The sequence below is a fragment of the Ambystoma mexicanum genome, chromosome 14, assembly GCF_040938575.1.
Source record: "Ambystoma mexicanum isolate Mex_15411 chromosome 14, UKY_AmexF1_1, whole genome shotgun sequence".
Classification (NCBI taxonomy): Eukaryota; Metazoa; Chordata; class Amphibia; order Caudata; family Ambystomatidae; genus Ambystoma; species Ambystoma mexicanum.
Genome location: NC_090940.1, coordinates 140268604 through 140296550, shown reverse-complemented (window position 1 = coordinate 140296550; position 27947 = coordinate 140268604). Strand labels below are relative to the sequence as shown.

At 44.9% G+C, this 27947-nt stretch overlaps 1 protein-coding gene across 3 annotated transcripts in view; it reads left to right on the top strand.

Moving 5' to 3' along the window:
• Window positions 1-27947, top strand: part of MTA1 (metastasis associated 1) — a 1118686-nt gene that overhangs the window by 318431 nt on the left and 772308 nt on the right. For 2 of the 3 annotated variants that reach the window (XM_069638739.1, XM_069638738.1), the window contains exon 5: window positions 15532-15595. In XM_069638739.1, the coding sequence (XP_069494840.1) occupies window positions 15532-15595 (64 nt within the window). Of the gene's footprint in view, window positions 1-368; window positions 496-15531; window positions 15596-27947 lie in introns of all 3 variants that reach the window. The other variant, XM_069638741.1, reaches the window with a different exon arrangement.

The following is a 27947-nucleotide window of genomic DNA, read 5'->3' as shown; positions in this document are numbered from 1 at the left end:
CTGGCACTGAAAAATGGAAATGACAGATTAGGTTGGAGTGAGAAAGGTATGAATTTAATTAATAATCTGATTAGAGACTACTGTGTAACAACAAACCTAGAGGCAAAAATAAAGCAATTAGGAGTAGAGACCGTCCCAATATTTGTGGCAGACAAAACAGCATTAATTGCCAGGAGTATGAAAAGAGGGTCATAGACCAATCGCCCACATAGATATGATGGACACATACAAGAAAAAAAAGAGACGAGTAGGGTAATTAATGAAATAAGGGTTGCTAACCTTATAGGAATTGAAAAAAAGTCAGAAATAAAAAAGTCAAACAGATATTCAAAAATTGGCTCAAAAGTAATTGGTACCTTCTCTTACAGAGAGACAGTGAAGCAGTGTTCGAGGTAGTTCTGACCAAAAACAGTAAAAAAAGATTGGAACTTTGTAAATCAGAAGAAAGAGAAAGATGAACAAGCAACACAGAATCCGATTCCCGAAGACATCTGGGTAAGACATTTTGAAAAATTATACAGTGGAGTTGCCCATAATCAGAGCGAGCAAAGTAGCCAGGAATGGGATTTAGATATCTCAATAGAATCTCTGGCAGTAATTCTAAAAGCTGGTTTGAACTCCAGAGCGTCTGGTCCGAATGGCCTATATAACCTCATTCTGAAACGGGAAGTGATAGCATGGGCCAACATACTCCACATCCGGTTCTTGAACCTCATACATAGTAAGCGGATTCCAACAAGCTGGTCTGTGACAATAATAGTCCCAATGCATAAAGAAGGAGATCGCAAAGATCCAACACATTATCGACCTATAGCCCTCATGGAAATAGAGAGCACAATTTTCTCTCGCTACCTACTCAGAGATAGAGGAGTGGTCAAGAGATAAAGGCATATTATCGAAAATCTAGACGGGCTTTAGGCGTGGGACAGGGACTGATGCAGGCGGCCTACTTATTCAATCTTGTAATAATCAGGAATGTAAGACCGGGGAAGACCCAATCTATGTAGCAAGCATAGATTTGAGTCTAGCATTTGACTCCATCAATAGAACCAAGCTGTGGAGAAAGCTTGCAGACTGGAACATCCCAAAACACATCCTTGAAATTCTCATCGAACTTCACAACAATACAAAAATTAAAGTAAGATTGAATAATCAAGGTGATGTATCAGCCCCCATTAACACCGGCTGTGGACTGAGAAAGGGATGTGTTTTGCCGATTTGTGGGAATTCTTGGGCAGTGCTTCTTTGATCGCATCGAAACTAAAAAAAGATGTTTCTGCGTTACATACGCCGATGACCTCTTACATTTGGATCGAATGCAGGTGGCCCTACAAAGACGCTTGAGAAAATTTGAACAATACGCTAAATTAAATAGCCTAACAATTAACCCAAAATAAATTTTGCATAATGGCCTATAAAGGTGAAAGATACAAATTGAACTCCTTTAGATGGCAAATGAATGGTGAACATCTACCGGTTGTAAAAAACATAAAATATTTAGACCAAAAGAAATAAATATCTATAGAGAAGCATTATGGGTAAAAGGATGTCAATTAGCAGCTCAAATGTTGTACATTCTAAAGAAATATTGTTGCTTCTCAGTCAGGCCACTCATACAATTCTACCACTCTAAAGCCATTACAATTTTGTTGTATGGACTATACATCTATCCCAGGCTTGACAATTTAGAATTAGACAAGCTAAAATCCTCATTCTGGAAGAAAGTACTAAGACTACCCAATTGAGTTGCCATAACGATAATACGTTTTGAGTTGGGGTTGATCTCCCTTTTGGCCATCACAGAAATCAGAATTGGCTTGCTATTCTGCAAGAAAGCGCCAAGCACAGATAATTCGCTTTGTAGCACATTTTTGAAAGAAATGGAAGATGGTAACATGAAGGGCCCTTTGGGAGAATTTAAACAACAATGTGAATGTATATTGGAACGGAATGAGGTGTCTATAGAACTCCTGTTTGAAAATCCAGGTCAGATCAAAAAGAAGATCACTGAAAGAGATTGGATTAAGATCTGTGACAAGAGAGCCCAATATAGCCACTCCAGAGAAACCAATACTGAATCCAAAAAGCAAGGAATTCTACAGAAATACCTGTAACATTCTCCAGATAGCCGCCACAGAGAAATATTCCTAAGGTTCCGACTTAATACTCTCTGCACTGGAGAGATTGAATTAAAACTTGACCTGCATAATACTTGTTTGTGTAAATACTGCGGAACAGGGGTAGAAACCCTGAAGCATTTCATCATTTGTGTTGCTCTTCAGAAGCTTAGAGAAGAGTTTGTTTTTCTCCATTTGTTCATTCCTTAGTCATTGAATTGAGAATACTTTTGGAAATATATCTAACAAGGTCGCACAACCTCCATGGTTATTAGAGTGGTTCATTTTTTAAAAAAGATTAACATTACAGTTTGAAGGAATGCTTGGAAAATGTGTGGCATGAATGGAAAGACAGAGACGATTAACATTAGTGTGTAATAACGATTGAGAAAATGTTAGCCTTCTTGAATGTACATTTTATTTATGTATTCTTTTTTATATGATTATTGGATTGTTCGTTAGTGTTTTGAGTAAAATGTATAAGATTTGAAATAAACCATTTGTACAATAAAACATTTAAAAAATTTAAAAAATAACGGAGACATCATAGAAATATAATAAACATCTGAAAGTGCCAGTGCTATACATTAAAAACATTTGTTCTGTATAATCATAGTGGTGTAGGCGCAATCCTCAGATGGCCCACTCCCACCCAATGGATACACAGCTAGACCACGGCCCAACTAGTGTGCAACAAGTCAGAGAATGTTAGACGACTTATAGTAGGTATACAATATATATAAAATATGTAGAACGTATATATCAGGGCATCAACAAGTCAATACTCCAGCATGATTATAGCAGCTCCAATGGGGCCCCCTTTAGTTTCAATGACTGCTTGATTTTGTTGTCTTCCTCAGGGCCAAAACAATCCACACTGTACTCCAGGTCTGCGGGTGACCAGTTACCGCCCCCCTAAGCTGTTCCATACTTCATGAATGCTTTTAAATTCGTGTCATCATCCTGATTAAACTTCCACAACTATTTGTTAATAAGACGACAATATCAAGTAGCCGTTGAAACTCGTGGGGGCATCATTGGGGCTACTATAATCATGCTGGAGTATTGACTCGTTGATGCCCTGATATATATGTTATACATATTTTATATATATTTTATTTATTGAAGAATGCAACATATGGTCCCATGTACCAGTCCACTAGGACAACAGGGGCCACAGTTGCCTTCTTAGCAAATGTCCCATTATTTTAACGTATTGAAAGTGGTAGCCTAATGGCAAGAAAGGGCTTTTAACCAAATAATAAACCAAACTTTCTGAAGTGCTAGCTATGGCAGAGCAATCGTGCTTCACTCAAGGGAGGAGGAACGCTGCCCATGAGGTACAGGTAGACCCAATAGTTACCCCTAGAGAATACACCAGGCTGGTGTACAGAAAAATATATGCTGTATTATAAAAATTACACATAGAATAAGTACATTGTGTTAAACATAGCACATAGTAAGACGGTGTGTGTATAAAAACAGTAAAGTGTTACCTTACTCCTAGGCTAAATGTGTGTACAGTACCTGCTGGCACATATAGATCATAGAAGGCTTAAGAGGGGAGGGTGAGGGGAAAGGGGGGGCTAGAGAACATTAAAATACATTTACATAGTCCTGATCAGGACTTAAAATTGAAACACCTGAATTATAACAGTAATGTCACCAACCCCTAGCACAAAGAAAAGTTGTTAAACAATATGATATGATATGATATGGCATTTGTAACGCGCCTATACACAAGTGTTTCAAGGCGCGACGAGGCAGGGAGGGGGGAACAAGGGGAGACAGACAAACGATCCTACTAGGCCAGGTGTCATTCAGATCGCGCAAGTGCATGGGTAGAGGGGACGGGAAAAGTGCAAGGGGGAAAGGGAGAGGGGAAAGTGCAGTACAAAGTGATTGGTAAAATACAAGATAAATAATAAGGGCCAGCTGGTGGCAAGTGCAGTATAAGTGCAGACAAGTGCTGGGACCATATACCATATACCAGATACTATATGCAGAGGGAGGAAAAAAGGGGGTTTAGCACTTTCCCAAGATGGCCTCGTAAAGTTAAAATAAATGTAGGCTCACAATACCCAAATGGTCTCATTACACTACAAGCAATCCAGCTAAACAAAATATCCAGCAGTTATATGCTGTAACAAAGCACATTTACATAGACTGGAGGGTACTACAACCGTTTAGAAATGTACAATAAATCAGTGGTATATGCTAACATTCTGGTCTCTTATAAAAGACTCCAGGGAATGCCAGTGTTCGGGTAAGTACCTTTACACGTCACTTTGGTGGATTTTTTTGGAGTTGGTACCCCATAGGAATTGACAGGAGAAATCGAATAGGCAGAGCCTTTGGAAGGTGTGGAAACTCAACCATGTGAAGCAGGAGACCAAGTGAAATACTAGGTCACACAGCCGCTCTCTATAGAACCCAGTCTGGGTATGTGGTTAGTCAAGATTACTAATAATTCAATTTTGTAGTAAAAAAAAAAGATGCCTTTAGTTGAAAAAAGACAAAGAAATAATGACGTTTCTGTTTTTTCAAAACAATTTTATCAAAAATAATAATCTCAAGAATGAGAAGTCACTAATATTCTCTTAGTGAGGAAGAGTTTGCCACAATTGATTTATCAATCAGACCAAAATTGCCAATGCATTTCGGAAATAAATTTCCTTCATCAGGGCCAGTCTACAGATAATGCATACAAGTTCACAAATGATGAAAACAGTTCAAATTTGTGCAAAACAACATATTAATGTCATACATCATTGTAATAAAGTTAAGAACATACCATTCAGTTGTAGTTTCAGAAGTGGATGAGTAAAGTGAGAAAAAGGGAAAAAAAAGAAAAAATAATAAGACCCTATTTAATGTAGGTATCCAATTATGAAACCAAATGGAGAAAACAATTTACCGGAGGTTGGTAAGTGTGTGGCGGGATATGATCATGGAGGCCATGTGGTGGTCAAAAGCTACCTGACAGGAATTGGCGCAGAAAAACAGCCTACAAAGTAGTGGCTGAAAGCAGAAGAAGCCTGTTGTTGTAAAGTGTTGAAATCCATAGTTGAAGTTAATATTAGAGATGTGAAAAAAGCTTACTGTGCGAACCACGGGAGCAGAGGAGTTCTCCTGTTGCCATCTCACACGAGACTGCGGCTGCCGCATCGAAGCGTTACTAGGGCAATGCTTCCTTTAAAAGACACGTGACCGCATCACCGGCCGAATGGGCGCGCGGTCGAAATCTGATACTGCAATCAAGCCAATGAGCTTGATATGGATACATTTAAATATTTATCTGGCCTCATGTGTATTAATGAGGAATTGTAATGTGATAAAAAATGAAAAACGAAAGAATGGATTTAAATGGAAATAGAAGAAATACCATAATAAAAAGAAGCAAATCAAACAGTGAGTAGTAACGTGTGGGAGCAGTTAATAGTAATGAGTGAAAAAGTGAAAACCTATATAAAGAGATAAAGCACAATGTCAATGTTTTAAAGTTTTAAACTCTGCTGCCGTTGGTGTCGTCCTAGGGCGGCACCTTAGGTCCTAGACACAAGGTCCAGGATGTGCGGCAGTGACATTGAAAGTTCATAAGAGTAGTCACAGTGAGAATAAACATATGCATCTATCTTGCACATGAATATACACCCCTGCTGTGAGTGGTGTCGTCAAAGGACGGCACCTTGGGTCCTAGACAAAGTGTCCAGGAAATACAGCAGGGTGATCAGTAGGTGCACAATCATTTGGTACGGAGGATAACATGCAGAAGGTAGTGATGTAATTCTGTACAGTATTACCAAGGAACATAGCAATCATAGCAGTAGAAATAATACAAGATCACAAGAAACAATGATTAATTAATTTCCTTGTTGATTCCTTTGGGCGTTAAGCTACCAAGTTTGTCAATACAAAAGGTCTCTCTGCGGTTGAGCCGCTGGCTCAAATCCTCATGTGGATTGTTTCTTGTGAGTACTTCCAAAATCACACATCTTATCTGTGTCAGGTTATGTCCATTTTCAACCCAGTGGCGTGCTACGGCCGAGTTAATGTTTGCATTCCGGATGCAAGACCGGTGTTCATTCCACCGTGTTTTGGCCGTTCTTGTGGATTGGCCCACATAGAATTTTCCATACGGACATTTGATGCCATAAATAGTGTTGATGCTATCGCAGGTTCCATACGTTTTAAGGAGAATCTTTTTCCCTGTTCTGGGGTGGTTAATGACATTACCCTTAATTATTGAATTACAGTTAATACAATGAAGGCAAGGAATGTTCCAGTTCGTTGAGTTATTGGCTCTTTGAGGGCGGTCGCGTATGCACCAATTTGTCTGAGATTCCTACTGCGTTGGTAGGCAAACACCGGTGACTCACTAAATAAACTTTGTACCATGATGTCATTTTTAAAGATCCTCCAGTGTTTTTTGATGGTTTTCTTAATCTTGTTGCTTTGAATAGAGAATTTGGATACATATACAGGTGACTTAAGTTCCCTCTTGTTTTTAGGATTTTGAGTAGACAGGAGGGTCTCATGTGCCAGGGTGCTAACCCTAGCAGACGCTGTGTCAAGTTCTTCTTGTTTGTAACCCCATACTTGGAATTTTTCTTTCATCGCAAGTTGTTGAGCTATACAATCCTCTGGATCACTGACAATCTTTTTAACCCGTAACAATTGGCTATATGGGAGATTTTTGAGCAGACTAGGCTGGTGGAAGCTTAGACGATGTAAAATGTTATTGCTGTCAGTTGGCTTGCGAAACAGAGTGGTGCTGTAGCCAGTCGCTTGCTTTTTGATGAGAACGTCAAGAAAAGTGATTGTATCATGCGAGATCTCTCTCGTAAACTGAATGCGTTGATCTATGTTATTCAGGTATTCAAAAAAGGCATCAAAAGCTCCCCTAGTGCCCCTCCACATGCCAAAAATGTCATCAATATAGCGCGTCCATAAATTAATGTCCTTGTTCCATTCCCGCCACACACTTACCAACCTCGGGTAAATTGTTTTCTCCATTTGGTTTCATAATTGGATACCTACATTAAACAGGGTCTTATTATTTTTTCTTTTTTCCCCTTTTTCTCTCTTTACTCATCCACTTCTGAAACTACAACTGAATGGTATGTTAACTTTATTACGATGATGTATGACATTAATACGTTGTTTTGCACAAATTTGAACTGTTTTCATCATTTGTGAACTTGTATGCATTATCTGTAGACTGGCCCTGATGAAGGAAATTTATTTCCGAAATGCATTGGCAATTTTGGTCTGATTGATAAATCAATTGTGGCAAACTCTTCCTCACTAAGAGAATATTAGTGACTTCTCATTCTTGAGATTATTATTTTTGATAAAAATTGTTTTGAAAAAACGGAAACGTCATTATTTCTTTGTCTTTTTTCAACTAAAGGCATCTTTTTTTTTTTTTTTTTACTACAAAATTGAATTATTAGTAATCTTGACTAACCACATACCCAGACTGGGTTCTATAGAAAGCGCCTGTGTGACCTAGTATTTCACTTGGTCTCCTGCTTCACATGTATTTTGAGTTTGGGTGTCTCCAAATTCCTCGCAGCCAGCTCCTTTTTGAATACTTGGATACAAATTGTTTGAACAAGTTTTCTTTTTGTTTACAATTTTGAACACTTGAGATACGTGGATTTATCAGCAAGTGGTGTCCACTCACTTCACTTCGTGGAAATTCAACCAACCTGATTCAGACAGCTCACAGAGCAAAACGAAAAAGCTTGCCAGCAGTAAACTGTTCCTTGACTGGGTGAATAGTGTATGTGGCCCAAGACTGTCCAGATGGAAAGCAGACGTAGGTTAGTGGTAACGCACTACCCTTGTAGACGATGGTGGTTTCTTACTTGGTGCTAGCACCAGGAGGGTAAAACGGGAAGACGGCAGGAAAACAACCCAGAAACAGTTCCAACATGGGCCCTTCAGCCCATCCACTGAAGAGGGGGATGAAGAGCCCAGGAAGGCTGTCAAGCAGCCAAAAGATGAGGCCAGAGCCAGAAACAAAGGACCCTGGGCTGAGCCAGTATGCCCAAGCCTGATCCTAAAATTCATCAGTCTAACTACATAGCAAATATTCCAGTGATTCAGGTTACAATTTAAAAAATGGGGGAATTCAGAATCTCCCCTAGATAGATACAATCGGTCCTGCGATGACGCAAGCTAGCCCGCAAAACACACATCAGTCAGGCACACACAGATTTGTTTCTGCAGATTTCTTGCAAGACTCAAGTATTTACTGAGCCCTGTGATGATGGTGGTGCAGGTGCGAGGGAACAGTAGGTGTTATTACTAGTCTGGCACTGTGGTAGAAAGTGGTAGTAAAGTGGTGGTTATTCTGTTACCACTGCATTACCGCATCACCTTACTAAGAGTTTGGCTTTAAGGTAGAAGATCTTGTTTCAGCAAAAAGCTGTAATTGAATCTTACACCTTACCACTAAGTATCAGTAGGTTTACAGCTCGGAATTACCTCTTGCAGTAAATCCCCTAAACATCCCCATGGAGACTAAAGCCAACATGTTGTTAATCCTGTGGTAAATCAAAGGGACTGAGTGGCCATAATGGTAAACTAGTTTGGTGGTAATTTGACGGATTTATCACCAATTTACTACCAAACTCTTAATGAGGCTCAGTGTTGGTTCCCTCCTGTGAGGGAGGCATGGACAACAAGTAGACACTGACACAAGAGCTGTAAGTTTCAAGACATTTATTAATGGTTTAAAAGGGGTTGGAAAACTCCAATCTTGCCATATAACTAGGATGGGAGTATTCTCGACCGTCAAAGAAAATACAGTCCTAGTCAGTCCTTAGTGAAAATAAAATGGCCTATACGAATAAACCTAATGCCCGACCTCTTTCTAATACAATAAATGTGTAAATGGAATGTGTAATGCAAAAAGGAAAATCGCTGTTTAAAAGAAATGTCAGTATGGCTGAGTAAACTCCCTTCCCCACATTTTGTAGCATGGGGTAAGGTTTGTGAGAAACCATAGGGTGCCTCACCCGCTAGTCCACGGGGATCTCTCTCTCTAAGGCGGCCAGGGCACGGCCATCGCCTTTGGATCTAGACCCTGGGGGTGGGCCAGTGTGGGAGGATCACCTGGGTGAGGGGGTCTTCGGGGAGTGGGGGTGAGATAGCCGATGGTGAGATGCGGTATTCCCCCCTTTTTTAACTACCCCATCCTATTTTTTAGTACTTTCCAAAGGCCCAACTCCTCCTTTCCACCCTTTTTACACAAACACTGGGCCAAGGAAGAGGGTGGCTGAGAGTAGCCAGACTAACTCTCTCACATTGTACTGGACATGTTAATCGGGTCAGACAAAGTCAGACACTTTACACTAAGTGTATACACCTGATGCCAGTTAACTCTCCTCAGATGAATAAATGGCAACACCTAAAGACACACTCCGAGCAAGGCAGAACACGAGTACAAGCAGAATTTCTGGGACGAAGGCACACCTAGTAGAGCAGAGCAACGGACCAAGGGACGAGAGCAGCAGGTTGAAAATTCCAAGGCTTCCCTACTTGAGGTTGTTGCCTCTGACAGACTGTGAATGGCATGTGGAGAAGGCCAGATCCCACAAGTGAAGATTGCATTGTGTTTCAAGGACACCAGCAACCCTCCCGGGTGAACGGCAGAGTTGTGCAGGCGAGACCAACCCTGTGGTACTAACTTTGACTTGCAAATTGGAAATCGCGAAACAAGAAAGAAGCGCACACAGCCGGTGAGTTGGCAAGCAACCTGAGAGACCGGTGTGTTAAAGTGAATAAAGTAGCAACATCATAACACAAGTGAAGGCTGCACGCATGAGGATGAGACGCGAAGAAAGGCATACCTGTGAATTAACTTTAAAGTAAAATACAGCTACGAGACCTGCAATATTAAGTAATGGAGTGGTCTGGTGAAAGGAAGTAGCCCATTCAAAAGTCTCTGTGAAAGGTACATTGTTTGAAGCTAAAAGACAAACAAACGGCAATAGTTAAAAGTAAAATAGTGAAACTTAGTTTGAGTGGTCCTGAGGTGATCTGTAAAGAAAGCCCCGCACATTCGAAAGACTTTGACATCCGAAAGTGGTCCGAGCCCGACTGAGGGAGACCTGAAGTACAATATGCTTGGGAAGGAGCATCCCTTGCAACTTTGTGTTGAACTTTATCGTGAGAGTCCGAGCCTGACAGAGGGGGATCTTTGTGAACGTTTTGGTTGAAACATTATTTTGGAAGTCAGAGAAAGAGACTTTAACGTGGAAGGCCAGACAGGCCTTGATCCACAGTTTTAAACTGTGTATTGTGTTGGAAACCGAGCCAGAGTGTGTCATCCTGCCTACAAGGATCGCCTTAATTTGTGAGGCCTAACGTGGGGAGGAGAGGTGGTTAAGCCACATTATCATTTGAACACTGATTTTTCCTTTTGCACACATTTCAACTTTTTACACTTTTTGTACAATAGGCATTAAGTTTTGTTAGCATAGTCCATTTTGATTTGACAGAATCCACTGGGACTGTTTTGTTTATCGTTTGATGATCAAGACTACTCCCATCTTGGTTTTACGGCAAAATGGGAGTTTCTCCAACCCCAACATTTTCATTAAAGGTGTTAAAAATTGTATCCATTGTGTCATTGTGAATACTTGTGATACCATGCCTTCCCTACAGATGGCACACCTGGACCTTGCGACACACTCTGGCTTCCGACACAAGGATGCAGTTTGTTTCATGGACCAGGGCCCACTGGCCTTCCTTGAAAAGTCACAAGTTTATCCACCGGACCTCTTGGCTTTCTCTCACTCCATCCCAGGTCACCTTCTAACTTGTAATACAGTTCAACAAAAGTTTGTTTCATTCTGGCTACGACAATTCAGTCCATATTTCCCTCTGCCGGGCTCAAACCTTTCAATCACAATTTGTGGGGGGTTCTCTTCCCCAAGCTTCAATTACACCTTCATAGGCTTCCCTCCGTCGAGTCCAAGCCTCCTTTCACTTTCCTGCGCTTTCAAAACTGCGAGGCTTTTGCTCTTTCCTCGGGATGACCACTTCGATCTCAAACATCACTTTTCCTCTCTTACACCAAGACCTCTTGGTAAATGTAGTTTCGAGCACAGTACTTATTTCAAAGTTCAAAGACATGGCTCACATTCAGGTTTCCCTCTGCAAGGATCAAACCTCCCGGTTTCCCTCTACCGGGATCAAACCGTATAACAATTCAAATCTTGCATCTGTTTCTTTTTCTTCCTGCTGCTTCTACGGCATCAGACATTTCAGAGACTATCGATTGGGCAATCTTCTTTTGCCGGACTACTTTGTTACTTTGTATCTTTAATTTATAGTTTTTGAAAATGCTTTGCTTTCTCTGGCATCTTATCGGCACACAAGGAACCTTCATTCGTTGGATACTGTTGCTGTCAAGTTTCATTTAACACACACTGGACTTTCATTGCTTTCGTCAACTCACCGGCTATGTTAATTCATTTTCGTCTTTCGCTGCTTTGATCCTGAAGTCAAGGTTGATACCACAACTGCTGCTGCACGTCACCAACTTTGCTTTTCAACCAGAGGGTGGCTGGTATCCTTAAAACACAAGAGGTTTGTCGCTTCTCCCTGGCTGGGCTTACTTGTGCAACCTTCAAGGCCCTTCAGAGGCAGCAATTTCTCGCTGGGGTGTCCAAGGTTTCGCTGTACCTCTGTTCCGTCCCTCTGCCTGTCACTCTCCTCCACCTGGTTCGCCGTCGCCCTGGGAGAACTGCTCCTGCTCATGCATAGCTTGCTCGCCTTGCTCATAGTGTCTCAGTGTTCCACCTTTTAACCATGTGGCGAGAGCTAATAGGTGCCAGGTGTATGTAATTAAGATCAAGTGCCTGACCCTGCCTGATCTTATTAGTGGGACATGTCCAATGTATTGCATGGGTAGTACTCCTTTTAGCCTCAGACCGCCTCTTCCTTGGCTCAGTGTTTGTGTAGGAAAGGGGGGGATCTGGGAAGTTGGAATATCCTACAATATAGGATGGGACAGAGGTATTTGGAAAGGGGGGGATACCATGTCTCGCCATTGGGCGTTCCACCCACTCCACGAGGACCCCTCACCCAGATCATCCTCCTGCACTTGTCCACCATAGGGTCTGGATCCAAAGGCGATGGCGGTGCCCTGGCCACCTGAGTAAGGGATCCCCAGGGTCTAGGCAGTGAAACACTGTCTGGTTTTTCACACCCCTCAATGGCTTCCTTATGGCCTGATATGTCACCTTCTTCCGGTCTGTCTTTCAGTGACCTCCTCAGAAGTTAGGAACCCTATTAGGTGCCTTCCTTTTTCAGTCCCATTTTGTACAGCCCCCCCAACCCTGAACGTTATGCAATTTACAGGTTTTAGGCATCAAACGTTTGCACTCTGTGCAGTCTGCCTTGGCATGATCACAAGGGACACAGAGTTTACACACTTCGTGTGTGTCACATCCGGGAGAGCATGTGTTGCATTGGGACAAAATGGAGCCCCGCCTTTTATTTTTTAACATTTATTTGCATTTTAAAGCGCTCACACAGCCTGCGGGCATCGAGGTGCTGTTACAGGAATTTTTCATTTTTTTTCGTTACAGAATTGTTTTTTTTTCTTTTTTTTGTCTTAGTTGCGTATTTATAACACGCCTAAACACCCAGAGGTTTCTAAGCATGGACCTGGGGATCGAAACTGCGTTGCTTCGTGTTGTCTTGCTTCCAAGGCGAACACGTTGCTGCTGAGCTATCCTCCTGGGACTTCTACAGAGTTGTGCTGGTTGAGCCAGTGACTCCAAACAACAAAAAAAGAGATGCATTCTAATTAAATATTTCCCTTCTGTATGCCAGGCTCAGCCAAGTTTAATGTTTTACAAAATGCAGGGAGGCTTTTGGCAACATCTTTGGTGTAATGGGAGTAGTCTGGAGATAAGTTGTTTAGGTCCTTGTTGGAAATTTCCTATTCAACTCCTGCATCCACACCAGTGGTCGGAAAAAAACAATCTGATGATTTTGGCACATAAGAGAGCATTATGGGTATCTGCAGATGTAGACTACAGATAGTATTGCAGAACACCCATGTCACCCTTTTACTTTAGGAAACCATGTTTAGTATTCCAAACCAACCACTAGATGGCAGAATATTAAAAGTATGCGATTGTAAACCGATATAAGCCACAAACACTTCTTACATATATCTCATGTATGTATTAGTCTGTATGTACATACTGTGACAAATCCCAGAATGTTGTCACTGCTTCCGTAGGGGGAGCCCCTTCCCATGAGGCCTGGGAGGTGAAGCTGCTACCTTATAGTCTCCCTGTGGGTGGTACTCGGTGGGTGGATCTCATGGGAGGGGAACGAACACCCTATGGGACCAGTGACGACTGTATTGGGAGAACACGGTATCCCTTTAACACCCCTACCTCTCCTTCACCTCCTCCCTCTTTAGCCCTACCCTCCTATCCCATGTACCTCTGTATTAAACCAGAAGTGGAAAGTACTGAGATCAGGAATAGTGAGTTCTAACATCATCACCCGATCTGTAGTGTGACGTGGAGGAGGTGCAGAGCAGTACAGAGTACCTCCCAGAATCACTTTTCCCATTCTAGTGGTTCTCGTCAGCCGATTGGAAAGAACCAAGTTAAAAGCGAAGAAGGACTTGACAGTGTCAAGCCTGCCCTGGAGGAACCACGAGAGAGAATACATTCAGGGAAGGAGAGCAGTAGACCGGGGACCCAAGAAAGGAGGTCGCTGTCAAGCTGGTCCGGTATGCAAGGACAGCGTGGTGAGCAGTAAGGAAGACGCTCCTGGCATCCTGGAAGGTCGGCACCCGTGGAAAAACAGTCCTGTGCCAACCAGGAAGGAGCCGGCATGGCAGAGACTCGAGAAGAAAGCAGGGGAAGACCCGTTGCAGACGCACGAGACAACCCAAAACTGTCACGGACCACGAAATAAGGTATGCTGATGGACGGGGAAAGCGCTGGGGGTTATGTAGAGTGGCAGAGACAACGCGAGGGGACAGTTTAGCAAAAGAAGCCACACAAATGGGTCTGCGACCCTGATAAAAGTCAAGACATTCAGAAAGCTAAACTGACATAATAATACTTGGCAGAACAGTGAAACAAGTTTAGCAGGGTACCAGTGGAAACCCGCAGTGCAAGTCTGGGATCCGCACCCATATAAAATCAAGCCTGGGTGTATAATACAGAAACCACAAAGAGAACCATGAGAGTGATGTACATGAAGCCAGTACTTGGCAGGCGAGTAAACCAAGTCTGTATGTGACATCACAGCTTGGAAGTGCATCCAAGCTATTTTTCCTCTTCGCAGTACCTGGTAGGAGGAAGCCAGGTCTGCTAACCAGGGTCAGGAACCCACCACTGTTTGGAGACACGTCCAAACTCCTTTTCTTTGCAACTGTACCTGGTGAAAAGGAACCAGGTCTGCCAATCTAGAGAAGAAGCCTGAGAAGGGTCAATTAGTGAATAGAGTTTTTCCCAACAATTGTTGAGCTGCATTTGAAGCATGAAGAAGGCTGGGGTAGAGAGACATCTACCCAGCAGTTGATTACATTTACAAGAAAACTGGTTGGGGAAAGGAGATATTCCCCCAACACTTGAGGAACTGAAGATTCCATAACTGTCTTTTGTCCAGGGGAATGGAGTCTCTACCTTTGGGCTAGAATGACCATCTTTTCATTTTGTTTAAACTTAGAGTGTGTGGGTCAGTGTTAGGATTCTGACTTTGGACATTGGGACCTTTGCTTTTGGACATTCCCGCACGGACGCTAGCTATTTAGGTTGAGGCAGGGAAATCCCTTTTAGAGTTAGGGCATGGTAGGGTTTTCTTTTCTTTTTCTCACTTGAATAAAGCTTTCTACTAATCGCCATGACCCCTCTTTTTCATAGTCTTACTTCTGTACCCTTACAGTATACACATACAAACAAACTAACATGATGCTAACTGTACATGAAAATAAGTGCAGCTAACTTCAATAAATATCATAATTAAGGACTGGTGAAAAAACGATCTATGGAGGCTGTTCACTAGCTAATAATTATGTGTAGGCCTTTATTGCCCTCGATTCTATTACTGGCTGCCTTGTTGAAACTGAGCAAAAAACTTAGTAAACAATGTATATTACTCCTGACCAATCACTAGGTGGTCGGTTATGTAAAGCATAGGACTATGCAACAAATACAAGCTATCAATATAAGGTTACACCTAACTAATGTTTTCCTTATAAACTATTGGAAAAAAGGTGGATGGTTTGCTTTAGAATGAGAATAGACTTATCAGACCTAGATCTATATATGTGAATCCAATTTAGCCATGTTATTGTCTCCTATAAAGTTCTTAAATGTGTTGCCTTCTACTTTATGAAAAATTTCCTTTTTTTCTTTAGAGGAAAATGTAGTGTTACTCTGTTAAATGAAACGGAATCGCTTAAATCTTACCTGGAACGAGAGGTATGTTCACAAAGTTTTTTTTTTTTTTAAAGGAAATGTTGATGGAACGCTTTTTCTGTTGTTCTGCAAATACTTAATACATACATGAATATTTATTTTCTGCTTATTGTGTTGCTTTGATTTATAATTTAATTCCTCCATCCTAGCATGGTTGCTTTATTAACCATAACTAGCGAATTTCAGAATGTTTTGAAGTTATTTTGTTACAAAGCCATCCCTTCAAGTAAAACTTTTTTCCAGTGAATTTCAAAGGATTTTTCACTGATCCTTCTTTTTGCTAATTACATTGTATCCATGCCTATCAATCTGCCAGTAGTGGGGGCTTCTGGAAAGCCTCCGGCACAGTGAACCATGTGCAGGGACACTGGGACAAGGGCATAACCTTAGGTCCTGCCCCATAGCACAGTTACCCTACATACAATGACATCGCCATTGGTCTCGGGCATCCGCTTCTGCCGTACCCCAAGCACAATGACCCCACTTGCAAGGCAAGTCTGAAGTGGGAAAATGGGAAAACACCCTGCCCCCCCATTCTCATCCAAACCATGGCCCAGGACATCAAGACCCAAGCACCCCCCACGAGAGGAGTTCAACCCCTTCACCTCATTACCAGAAGGACAGGTCCCCTGTGTCCGTGGCCCACACGCCCTCGGAGCCGGCCCACTACCACGTCCGGGAACTGCCAACGTCCGCCTCATGGACCAACTCGATTAGACAACAGTCACAAACGCCATCATCATTAGAGATGCCCTGACGACATAGCCAACAGACAAGAACACACATGCCGCCATGCATACTGGTCACTCACACACCAACCCCACACGAAGAACATACTCAGTGCTATGACACAGAGGACCGATACACCCACATACACACATCGTTGTTATTTTTCACAAGGCCTCCTACAGCACCGCAGTAACGCAAGACGCCTGAAGAGCTTGTGTATATATGCTTGCAGATGCTTTCTCGCAACCTATCCCTGCGATGACGTCACCCTATATATCTACTACTGCTTGTGACACTCTGTCGCCCCTCACGACCCCCATATTGTGGATTATGTACCGTCACCCAGACACTAGGCCAAGGTAGGCCGCAAAACAAGAGTCTCCAGGCAGGAGCCGCTCAGATGAAAATTCTCTCAGACGAAAATGCAAAGTGCTGATCAGGCAGAACGAGCCCCAACGAGAGCTCACAGCCGAGGCTGCAATGTTGCCATTCACATACCGCGCTCCCCGCGCCAAGGCTACACCTGCCAACGCCGAACGCTCCTCAGAGCCGAAATAAAAATCAAATGCTCATAATTCTGCTCCAACCACGGTCTCTCCACACGTGACCAAGCCAAGCTGACAAGATGCCAAGCTCGCGAGACAGAAAGTCGCCGGGATCCCATTCTGGGACACGATTTGCAACAACAAAGTGACAAGTTGGACACCTACAGCGATGGGAAAGACATGCACAGCAGCCACTAGCCCGACCTGTCCATTGTCCATCACAGACATATAGTTGCACATTGCCAGCACCAGGTACACGGTGAGCTGGGAACAGCGATGGTCCCAGGCTTGGGGGCTCGCGGGTGAACCAATCAGAATATGAGGGGCTCATCCCTGACGCCATTCTAGCTAGCCAATCACCAACGGTCCCCTTGTAACCAATTTGATGTAGCAACTGTTAGGGACAACCCAAGTGTACCAACTGACCTGTCCTTGTCCAATAATCCTTTCTCCTATAGGTAACAATACTGACCCCACCACTCGGGGAGCCAACCCAAAGTGGCGTTAGGTTTTGGGACAAATTTTCCCAGGTGACGCAAGTAGCACGTCATACTACAGTAAAAAGGGCCTGCGAGCCCCACGAATGCTGAGAGAGTCTCCCCGGATGCATACGGGCTGAGAATAATCCCTTCCGTTACTATAATAAACAGCAGTAACTACCTTGCTCTTGTGTGCCTTATACTCCTTTTGGGACGCGGGAGGAGTTGGGGCCTCCTCAGCCCCAGAGGTCCGCGGACGGCTCTGCCGGCCTCCAGGCAATCACCCCGACAAGTCCCTCACTGTACCTGGGGCATGACATTTGCCCATGCTCCAGGCAGAGTTACCCCACCTGAAATGCTGTTAGGCCCAAGTATGTACTTGGCAATGACCTAAGCATGTGGATTTTACCTGATGCTTCAACTGAACATGGCCTGAGCAGGCACTCATCCCATGGCTTGCCCTTCAATGTTCCTGACAAAATGATCCAATGTGCCAAATTCTTGTCCAATTTTGTCTTTCTGTCCAGTGTTTTCTGCACTAAGCTGATGCAAACATACTTTATGTCAAATTGAACAGGAAATACTTTATTTACTTTAACTTCTCCCATGCTGAGTGGAACTTCACAAAACTTTCCAACATAATCAAAGTGAACATTATATATTTTATGGGCAGACTCATGCAGCTCTGTTCAAGGGTGCCAAATATATATTAGAGATGTCCTTTTCTTCATTTAGGGGCCGCCCTCCCCTATGCCTAGAATTACCCCGATCCCTCCACTGAACTCCACAAGGTTACTGAAGAACATTAGGTTGTTTGTTTTCTGGAAAGTTTCAAGAAGTTCATTCAATTGTTCTACACATAGCATGAAAAGTTCCAACCAATTTATTTTGTGGGGGGTTTCCTGAGTTCCCCTACCCCCCAAAAAAAAATTACGTGAGGTAAGACCTGGAGAAGCCAATCTCAGGCAACAGGGTTGTCTCAACCAGAGTTTTAATTAGCCACTGTCTCTTGAGATTATATGTCTAAGCAGTCCAGCTTAACGAAGCAGAGATGGGTATTGTTATGCAGTGCACCTAACACAAAGCTGAGATAAAGGTACCAGACAGGTAAATACAAAAATACTTCAGTTTATTACTCTATCACGCCAAGTCATGTTTTACACAATGAAAGGCAAGTAAAATACCATAGATGTATATAACGCACAGTTTGGTACTCCCCTGTGGGTTACACACTACTTTAGTATTTCACACAGATGTCCCACATCCCACCATACCCTGTAAGTGCTAAAGTAGGGAGGATTTGTTGGAGGTTTTAAAACACAGGCCACGAAGGCTTCCGCTTTTTCAGACATTTTCTTCGGGTTCACAATAGAGCAGCACTAGGGGAAGCCACTCACACATGGAGTCTCAAATAAAGAAGGAAAAGCAAGTGGCTTAAGCCAAGTTGTCAAAGTTTTCGGAAAGCACCCCACCCCTATGGTCTGAAAGGACTTGGCCTAGAAGTACTTACCCAGCCACCTCCGAACTTGGCAGCTCCTAAAAGCACTAAGGTATGCAAGACTTGGTGCCCAATACAAACCTAATAGGGATGGGAGGGTTCAAGATATCTCTGCTCTCAACCGGTGGGACCTTGACAAAGGTAGAACACCTAGAATAGACAGTAAGTCTCTGGGGCAGACTCTCCTCCCCATTGTTGGGGGTCATGCTGGGTCATCCGGTCACTCATGTGAGGGCATTGACCGGTGCTCATCTTCTGTTTCCTATGGAGACTTCAGACTGCAGTAACTTCCCTTAGGGTTCCTGGTGAGCCTTGACCTACCAGGTCAATAATCGGTGAACAATATGTTGTATGGTCAAGGCTATTTTGTCACCCTCCTCTTTTTACCATAAATTCTTTCTCATGAGATACAAAACAAGTGATGTCTATTTCACTTTTAAAAAATTGTTTATTTATATATCCACAGGTCTTGTATAAATTTGAATGTAAAATCGCACAAAAACAACGTATTCATATTTCTGAGGCTTGTGGAATCTGCTTAGATCACATGCTGCGTATAGGCCGACATCTAGTGGAAGCTGAAGAGTATTACAGTTGTTTTCGAAATTCGAATAGGGACGTCGACAGGGTGTGCTGGTAATACTATCCCTAGTGTGACGTCCACGGTACCCATGGTCCTTCACGCGTCGAGGTCCCTCCGATAGTTTTTTTCCGCCATCGTAGCGTACACACAATAGCAGAGTTCCCTTTTTGCCATATCGCCATTGATTATAATAGTTAGAGCTAGATCTCTCTTCCTATCCTTTATTCACCGACTATCGAGATCATCATCGACATCTTCGACAACGGTGAAGGAAGCAGATTGTCAAAGATCCTTTCGACAAATCCGTTAGGCTCGGGAGAGCCGCACCGGGCTTCGGCCCACGCAGTAGGGAGAGAGGGGGAAGGCATTGAACCTTACAGTACATTCGCCTACCATTACATGTTATCATGGATGAGTTCTGCTCAAGTTGCAGGAAAAAATTCCTGTGGGTCGACAAGCTGCTGGTGTGCAATCTCTGCCTCCCACGAGATCACGTCGAGGAGAACTGTCGAGCCTGTAGGCTCTTCAACGTCTTTGGTTTGAAGGACCGTAAAATGAACCGCTGGACCGACCATGCCATGTAGGCGGAAGCCACCATGCACGTGGAAGGTACCCTCAGCGGTGCTAGCAACGCCGCCATTTCGGACAGCGAAGGGGAGACATTAGTTTCCCAAGCGCAAGCCCCCGACCCCACCAGACAGGCAAGTGGCCCTTTTATGGGGATGACCCCCGGTGGTACGGGCGCTCACACAACCCCCTACCTCCACTAAACACACAACCCAGGGCCGAGACTCGATGCGGTTGTTGACTAAGGGCCCACGCACAACGTCTAGGGAGAGGTCCAGAAGTTCACTGTACTCTGGGCATTCGCGATCACGATCGCCACATGACAGGCCCCGACTGTCGAAAGACAGCACAGACGTCATGCATAAATCCGCACCCGAACGTCGCACGGCGACTGACGAGGCGTCAGGCCACTCCACGACCGAAGTTCGGCGTGCTTTGTCGGAATCGGGTAAGGCCTCAGTGCAGTCGGGACTAGCCCACTTAGTGGAAAAACACACCCCGAAAGTGCTTTGAAAGGAGGAGTCTAAGAAGCATTCTCCCAAGACGCTTCATAAGGATAGGTCACTCTCCCCATCCAAAGCCCAGCCTCATAAGGTTTCCAAGCCTCACAAGGCTTCCCAGACTCACAAACTAGACCAAGGTACTCCTCCTGAAAAGGACTCCTTAGTAGGCACTGTAACCCCTCAAACTTCAACAATAGGCCCTACGTCCATTCCGAGCTCAGCCCAATGGACATGTGAAGACATAGATAATAGATAGGGTCATGAGGAGGATGACCTTTATTGGGAATTGTTTTGAGAAAAACCGAGAAGCTTTCCAAAGCATCCAAAACACTCCTCCTACTGTAGCTGCCTCTGGCTCTCAAGCCATTGCAAATGTCCCTACTAATCAACCCCCTATCCAAGAAGTCTCGTCCGGACACCCTGGATATTTCACCACAGGTTGATCCTTCCTACGTAGATCTTTGACACAGACTATTACGATGCTGATGCTGCAGATATTTATACAGCTCAAGAGGGGACAGAAGGAGGTTATGGTGACAACGAGGAAGAGACAGATCTAAACTATAGCCTCTCCTGTCGACCAAGACCCCCCAGTGGCTGATTCGCCTATTGACAACCAGCCCCTTCTGAATGACATGCTCATTAAGGCAGCTGAGCACTTCTAGATCAGAACACAAGAGACTCAGCAGGACAAGGATTTTGTTGAGGATATCCTGGGGGATAAGAAATCAGTTGCACAGTTTATTCCAATCCTACAATCTGTCCAGAGAAGGATCCAACCCTCTCTGGAAACACCAAATTAAACGCTGTGCAGTTAACCCACACATAGAGAAGCTCTTCCGCCCAGCACCCACGCACCCCCTGTATATCAGGGGACTGCTTAAACCTGACTCACTCGTGGTCACAACCACAAGAAAGAGAGCAGGTACACCACTAGCTGCCTCTGAGGAGTCACCTCACAAGGAAAGCAAATGCCTATACACCATGGGCAGGAAGGTAGCATTTTCTGCGGTCTTTCAGGCCACAATATCTAACAATACGACTCTCTTAGCTAGCTATAATTGTCATAATTGGAACAAGGTGTCCGCACTATCATCGTCGGCCCCGGAACCCTTAAAGACTCAGTTGGCAGAGGTAGCAACAGAGGGGCAGAGCTGTCTTGAGCTGCATCCTGAAAAACTATTTGGACGCCGCTGACAATGCAGGAAGAATCATTGCGAAAGGCACTATTATCAAGAGCCATGCTTGGCTTCGCTAATCTGGCTTTAAGCAGGAGACACAAGCAACACTGCTAAATATGCTTATCGAGCCAAACGTCCTCTTTGGAAAGGCAGTCGAGGACGCTCTAAAGTCTGCAAAGGAGGAATATGATACTGTCCTTGGGACATCTTACAGAGAAACCATCAGGCCAAAGAGGGAACAGTAATTTTTGTCGCTTCAAAGGATGAAATTCCCAATGGGGTTCAGGATATGGTCAAAACCAAGGGTCATCCTCGGGTAACAATCTTGGCCAATCCTCGCAAGATTACCCGCGAGGACAGCGCCGATCACGCGGCCGGGGGAGGTCCTCCACCTCTAGAGGTGGAGCAACACCTCCAAAACAGTGAAAATCCACTTCAGGTGCTCTCCCATGACTCTCCAGTAGGAGGGTGCATTTCAAACTACACCCAAGCATGGGAGGGGGATCAACTCAGACAATGGGTGCTATCCACTGTGGCGGGCGGGTGCTGTGTGGAACTAATCCAGCGACCCCGCGCCAGAAGAAAAACTTATAGGAACAACGCATCCTTATCGAGGAAATGGCAATGCTGCTCCTAAAAGACGCCATGGAAGTCACCCCGGCGAACCAGGTAAACAAGGGTATTTATTCAACCTATTTCCTTGTGCCAAAGAAAAATCTAACAATGCACCCAGTATTAGACCTACGCCCTGCAAACAAATATGTCAAGCCACAAAAGTTCTGCATGACTACGCTACAAGAAGTAATCCCTCTGCTAAAGCGGGGGGACTACATGGCAACTCTGGATATGAAAGATGCTTATTTTCATATTTGAATGTTCCCAGTGCACAGAAAATTCTTGCGATTCAAGATGGCAAACCAGCACTACCAATTCAAAGTGCTACCCTTCGGCATAGTCTCTGCTCCAAGGGTATTCACAAAGGTACTGGCGGTGGTTGTAGCGCACCTGCGCCGTGAGTCAATACCAGTGTACCCTTACCTGGACGACTGGCTGATTACAGGGGAAACCCCCCAAATTTGCAGGATGAACATTCAAAGGAGGATACATCTTCTCTTTCAATTGGGCTTCTCAATAAATGAGAAAAAATCAAGCCTAGTGCCAAGCACAACCAAACAGTTTCTAGGAGCTGTAATAGACAAAAGGGAAGCTTTAGTCTTCCCCTCAGAGGAAAGAGTCCAAAATATGTTACTGCAAATACCACATTATCAGGCCGGTCGCCAGATAAGCGTACGCAAAGTTATGCAATCGCCTGGCATGATGGGATCTTGCATTTACCTGGTGCCGCACGCACGCCTGCGCATGCGCCCCATGCAGGAGTGGTTGATGAAACGGTGGTCTCAAGCAAGTGGTCAGTGGGACGATCTAGTGGTAGTTTCATCAACACTGTACAAAACCTTCGCTGGTGGACAAGGGAGTATCTTTTTAAAAGGCTAACCCTTCCACGAACTAGAAGTGCAAACTACAGTGACGACGGGCGTCTTGCTTGCTGGGAGGGGGGCTCATCACCTTCATCACACAGCCCAGGGTCTGTGGACTTGTGCAACGGCACAGAACCACATCAACCTGTTCGAACTGCTGGCAGTATTCAAAGCCCTTAAGGCATTCGAGATGCAGTTAGCAAATCTGTCGGTACAAGTCCTCAACAACAGCACAACAGCGATGTTCTACATTAACAAGCAGGGGGGCACTCATTCTCCAAATCTGTCCAGACTGGCTCAACAGATTTGGAAATGGGCACTCATTCCTATTCTATTAACACGTTCCAGGGGAACTCAAACGTTAGCAGACTCTCTAAGCAGAGATCCCCTACCAGAGGAACATGAATGGCAACTAAACTCTGAAGTCGTAGATTACCTCTTCTCTCAATGGGGTTACCCCACGCTAGACTTGTTCGTTACAAGCGAAAACAAGCAATTCCCAAACTTTGCATCCAGGTACCCACAACTAGGCTCCAAGGGGAACGCCCTTTGGATGAACTGGTCAGGGAGGTTTGCTTGCGCTTTTCCTCCCACTCCTCTCATGAACAAGGTGGTGAACAAGATTCACAGGGAACAAATGACGCTGCTCCTAGTTGCTCCCATGTGGTCGAGACAGCCATGGTATCCACATCTGCGCAAACTGGAGATGTGCGATCCCATCAAACGCCCGTGTCAGACATACTTACTCACTCAGCACGGGGGAACAACAGTCCACCCTCAACCTCAGTCTATGAACTTTGCGGCGTGGCTCCTGAAGTCATAGAGTTCGGACATCTTAACCTGCCTCAGAGGTGTATGGACATCCTAAAGGAAGCAAGAAACCTAACACTAGGCACTGTTATTTCGATAAGTGGAGGTGATTTGTGGTTTGGTGCCAGTCTAAGCAAAAACAAAGAGGTGATGGCTGGAAGGTTTAGACTGAATCTTAACCACTGGCATTGCTCGGGGCAACCCTCCAGACCATCGTTCTTCACCTGCCAAGCCATTACAGAAGGGGAAAGACCATATGCAAATCAGGCTTGGCCCCACCCCAAAAGGGGAAGTCCAGCCCGAACTGCTAGGTCACATCCCTTCTGCACGAGACCACAAGCATCCCCAAACATGTTTCACCCTTGTTGGGGATCATCAGTGAGGAGTAGCTTGGGTCTCTAGGCCCAGCAGGCACGGGACCCACGTCTGGGCATACCGTCCCACTCGGGGTGACAAAGCAAAAACAAAGAGGTGATGGCTGGAAGGTTTAGACTGAATCTTAACCACTAGCATTGCTCGGGGCAACCCTCCAGACCATCGTTCTTCGCCTGCCAAGCCATTAGAGAAGGGGAAAGACCATATGCAAATCAGGCTTGGCCCCACCCCAAAAGGGGAAGTCCAGCCCGAACTGCTAGGTCACATCCCTTCTGCACGAGACCACAAGCATCCCCAAACATGTTTCACCCTTGTTGGGGATCATCAGTGAGGAGTAGCTTGGGTCTCTAGGCCCAGCAGGCACGGGACCCACGTCTGGGCATACCCGTCCCACTCGGGGTGACAAAGCAAAAACAAAGAGGTGATGGCTGGAAGGTTTAGACTGAATCTTAACCACTGGCATTGCTCGGGGCAACCTTCCAGCCATCACCTCTTTGTTTTTGCTATGTCACCCCGAGTGGGACGGGAATGCCCAGACGTGGGTCCCGTGCCTGCTGGGCCTAGAGACCCAAGCTACTCCTCACTGATGAGCCCCAACAAGGGCGAAACATGTTTGGGGATGCTTGTGGTCTCGTGCAGAAGGGATGTGGCCTAGCAGTTCGGGCCCAGTTCGGGCTGGACTACCTCTTTTGGGGTGGGGCCAAGCCTGATTTGCATATGGTCTTTCCCTTCTGTAATGGCTTGGCAGGTGAAGAACGGTGGTCTGGAGGGTTGCCCAGAGCATTGCCAGTGGTTAAGATTAATTCTAAACCTTCCAGCCATCACCTCTTTGTTTTTGCTATGTCACCCCGAGTGGGACGGGTATGCCCAGACGTGGGTCCCGTGCCTGCTGGGCCTAGAGACCCAAGCTACTCCTCACTGATGAGCCCCAACAAGGGCGAAACATGTTTGGGGATGCTTGTGGTCTCGTGCAGAAGGGATGTGGCCTAGCAGTTCGGGCTGGACTACCTCTTTTGGGGTGGAGCCAAGCCTGATTTGCATATGGTCTTTCCCTTCTGTAATGGCTTGGCAGGTGAAGAACGGTGGTCTGGAGGGTTGCCCAGAGCATTGCCAGTGGTTAAGATTAATTCTAAACCTTCCAGCCATCACCTCTTTGTTTTTGTTTTGGTGCCAGTCTAAACAACTAAACCCCATATAATGTCCTCCATTTCACATTCTAACTTGTATGCTCCACTTGCTAGATTCGGGGTTAGTCTTCAACTCTATAAAGGTCCACCTGGCGGCTTTATCGGCTTACACCACCTCCCACAAAAAAGTATTGTGGTGGAAAGTACCGTTCATTAAAACTTTCCTGGAGGGAGTAAAACGGCTCCACCCTCCCATTTTTAACTCACTGCCAGGATGGGATCTCAATGTAGTACTCGCTAAGCTCATGGGGGAACCCTTCAAGCCGATGCATAAGTCAAGTCTTAAGCACCTGACCTACAAGACTGCCTTCTTAGTGGCTATTGCTTCCATATGAAGAGTTAGTGAATTACAAGCATTGTCAGTGGAGGATCCTTTCTTTATCATACACAAGACAAACTAGTTTTACGCACTCATCCTAAGTTTTCCCCTAAATTCATCTCTAAATTTCACGTAAAGCAGTCCATTTAGCTACTGGCCTTCTACCAGAACCCCACCAGCTCAGCTGAGGTTAAACTCCACACATTAGATGTAAGGAGGGTGGTCCTTTACTATGTAAACAAGACCAGGCCCCTGAGGAAAACAGATCAACTGTTTGTCTCCGTAGCACCAGGCAGAGAAGGAGACAGCATTTCCAAGAATGCCATCTCCAGAAGGATAGTCGGATGTATAAAATTGTGCTATTCTTTATAAAACAATACACTGCCTTTCACGCCAAGAGCTTACTCCATAAGGAGCACAGGAGCCACTCTGGCTTTCATTGCTAATGTCCCCCTAGACAGCATTTGTAAAGCAGCTACATGGAGCTCAGTACACACCTTCACTCAGCACTACTGCATTGACACACATTCCACGACAGATACATAGGTGGGACAAGCGGTTCTAAAACATCTGTTTGCTAATTAACCTTCTCACAACCCACCACCTTCTCCCAACACTGCTCGCTAATCTATGCATAGCATGTGATCTAAGCAGATTTCACAAGCCTCAGAAGGGATGCATTAATCCTGATGCTTGTATCTGCTTGGATTCACATGCGACCCACCCTTTCTCCCCTTGGAGAGAAGGTGCATGAGCTTGTCTGATACAGATCTGCTTGGATACACCTGTACTCGGGCTACGCTTCATGCTGCCTCATGTCAGAAACAATCTGAGGGACCTCGATGCGTGAAGGACCATGGGTACAGTGGACGTCACACTAGGGATAATATTACTGCCACGCCCTGTCAACGTCCCTTTTCGAATTCCGAAAACAACAACTGTAATACTCTGCAGCTTCCACTAGATGTCGGCCTATACACAGCATGTGAATCTAAGCGGCTACAAGCATCAGAAATACGATTACGGGATAAACTACTGTTTCCCAGTGCAGTAAAGTGAAATTGACTTTACTTATATTTGTACATTTCTAGACCCAGCACACACTATCTTAGAATAGGGTGCTGGAGGGGTTTCCTAGTATCCCCTTTGTCTAGCTTCTCATGTAACAATTCTATGTTACCCTTTATTCACTGAATGGCTGGTGGCAGTTATTTCATTTTAACTACCATGGTGTGCATTTACTGCGGGCTACGTTCGCAGCTGCATGTAAAGCACCCAAGCGTGCCATTTTTGTCAAAATGGGCTGGTGGTCTTTTTTCGCCATTTCGTTGTGGAAAGGTCCTTCTTGAGATTTGTTCGCTTTGCCTTTGGCAAGATTCACGAGTGAAGCCTGCTCTGGCTCCAGGGTGTCTGGGGTGCTGGGGTGGGCAGGAAGTGAGGGAGGTGCCCGAAACTCCTTGTGCTTAGTCTCCTGGGAGACCCAAAGGCACTCTGTGATGATTCGCCGGCTGACTGTCTGGCAAGGACAGCCGCCCTGCTGGGTGACTGACAGATATGCTGGAATGAATGGGAGAGAACTGAATAAAAGGCGAGGGTTTTCGCTTGGAAGGCAGAGTCGACCACTGGACGAAGGAACCAAAGAATAACTTGAAGAGGACGCCTGCTGCAACTCCTGGACCGTTGTTTGCCCGGTGAAGCCCTGCTGCTGTGCTGAAACTCCAAATTGGTATCGACAGAGAAACCCCTGCAAGGACGACTTTTCTCCCCTTCAGTTGGTGGGATCAATAAACTCCAAAGTAAGCCACCTGGACATTCTCTCGGAACTGGTTGCATTTCCACAGAGTTGCTGCTGGAAACTGAAATGCCAGGGAGAGGAACACCCGATTGTGTGCGTTGCTTTTAAGTTGCCCAAGAGCTCCAGGAAGATCCTACGGAATCCCAGGAAGCAGGACTGACCGAGCCTGAGCCCCCTCAACAGACTGCGGCACCCCAGAAGCAAGAAAAGTCCATCTCAACAGCCAGAAACCGCAGTGTTGCTATTTGCAATAGTCCCGAGGAGCTGAAACACCGAAGTGACACTTGTTGGAAAGATTGTCGGTTG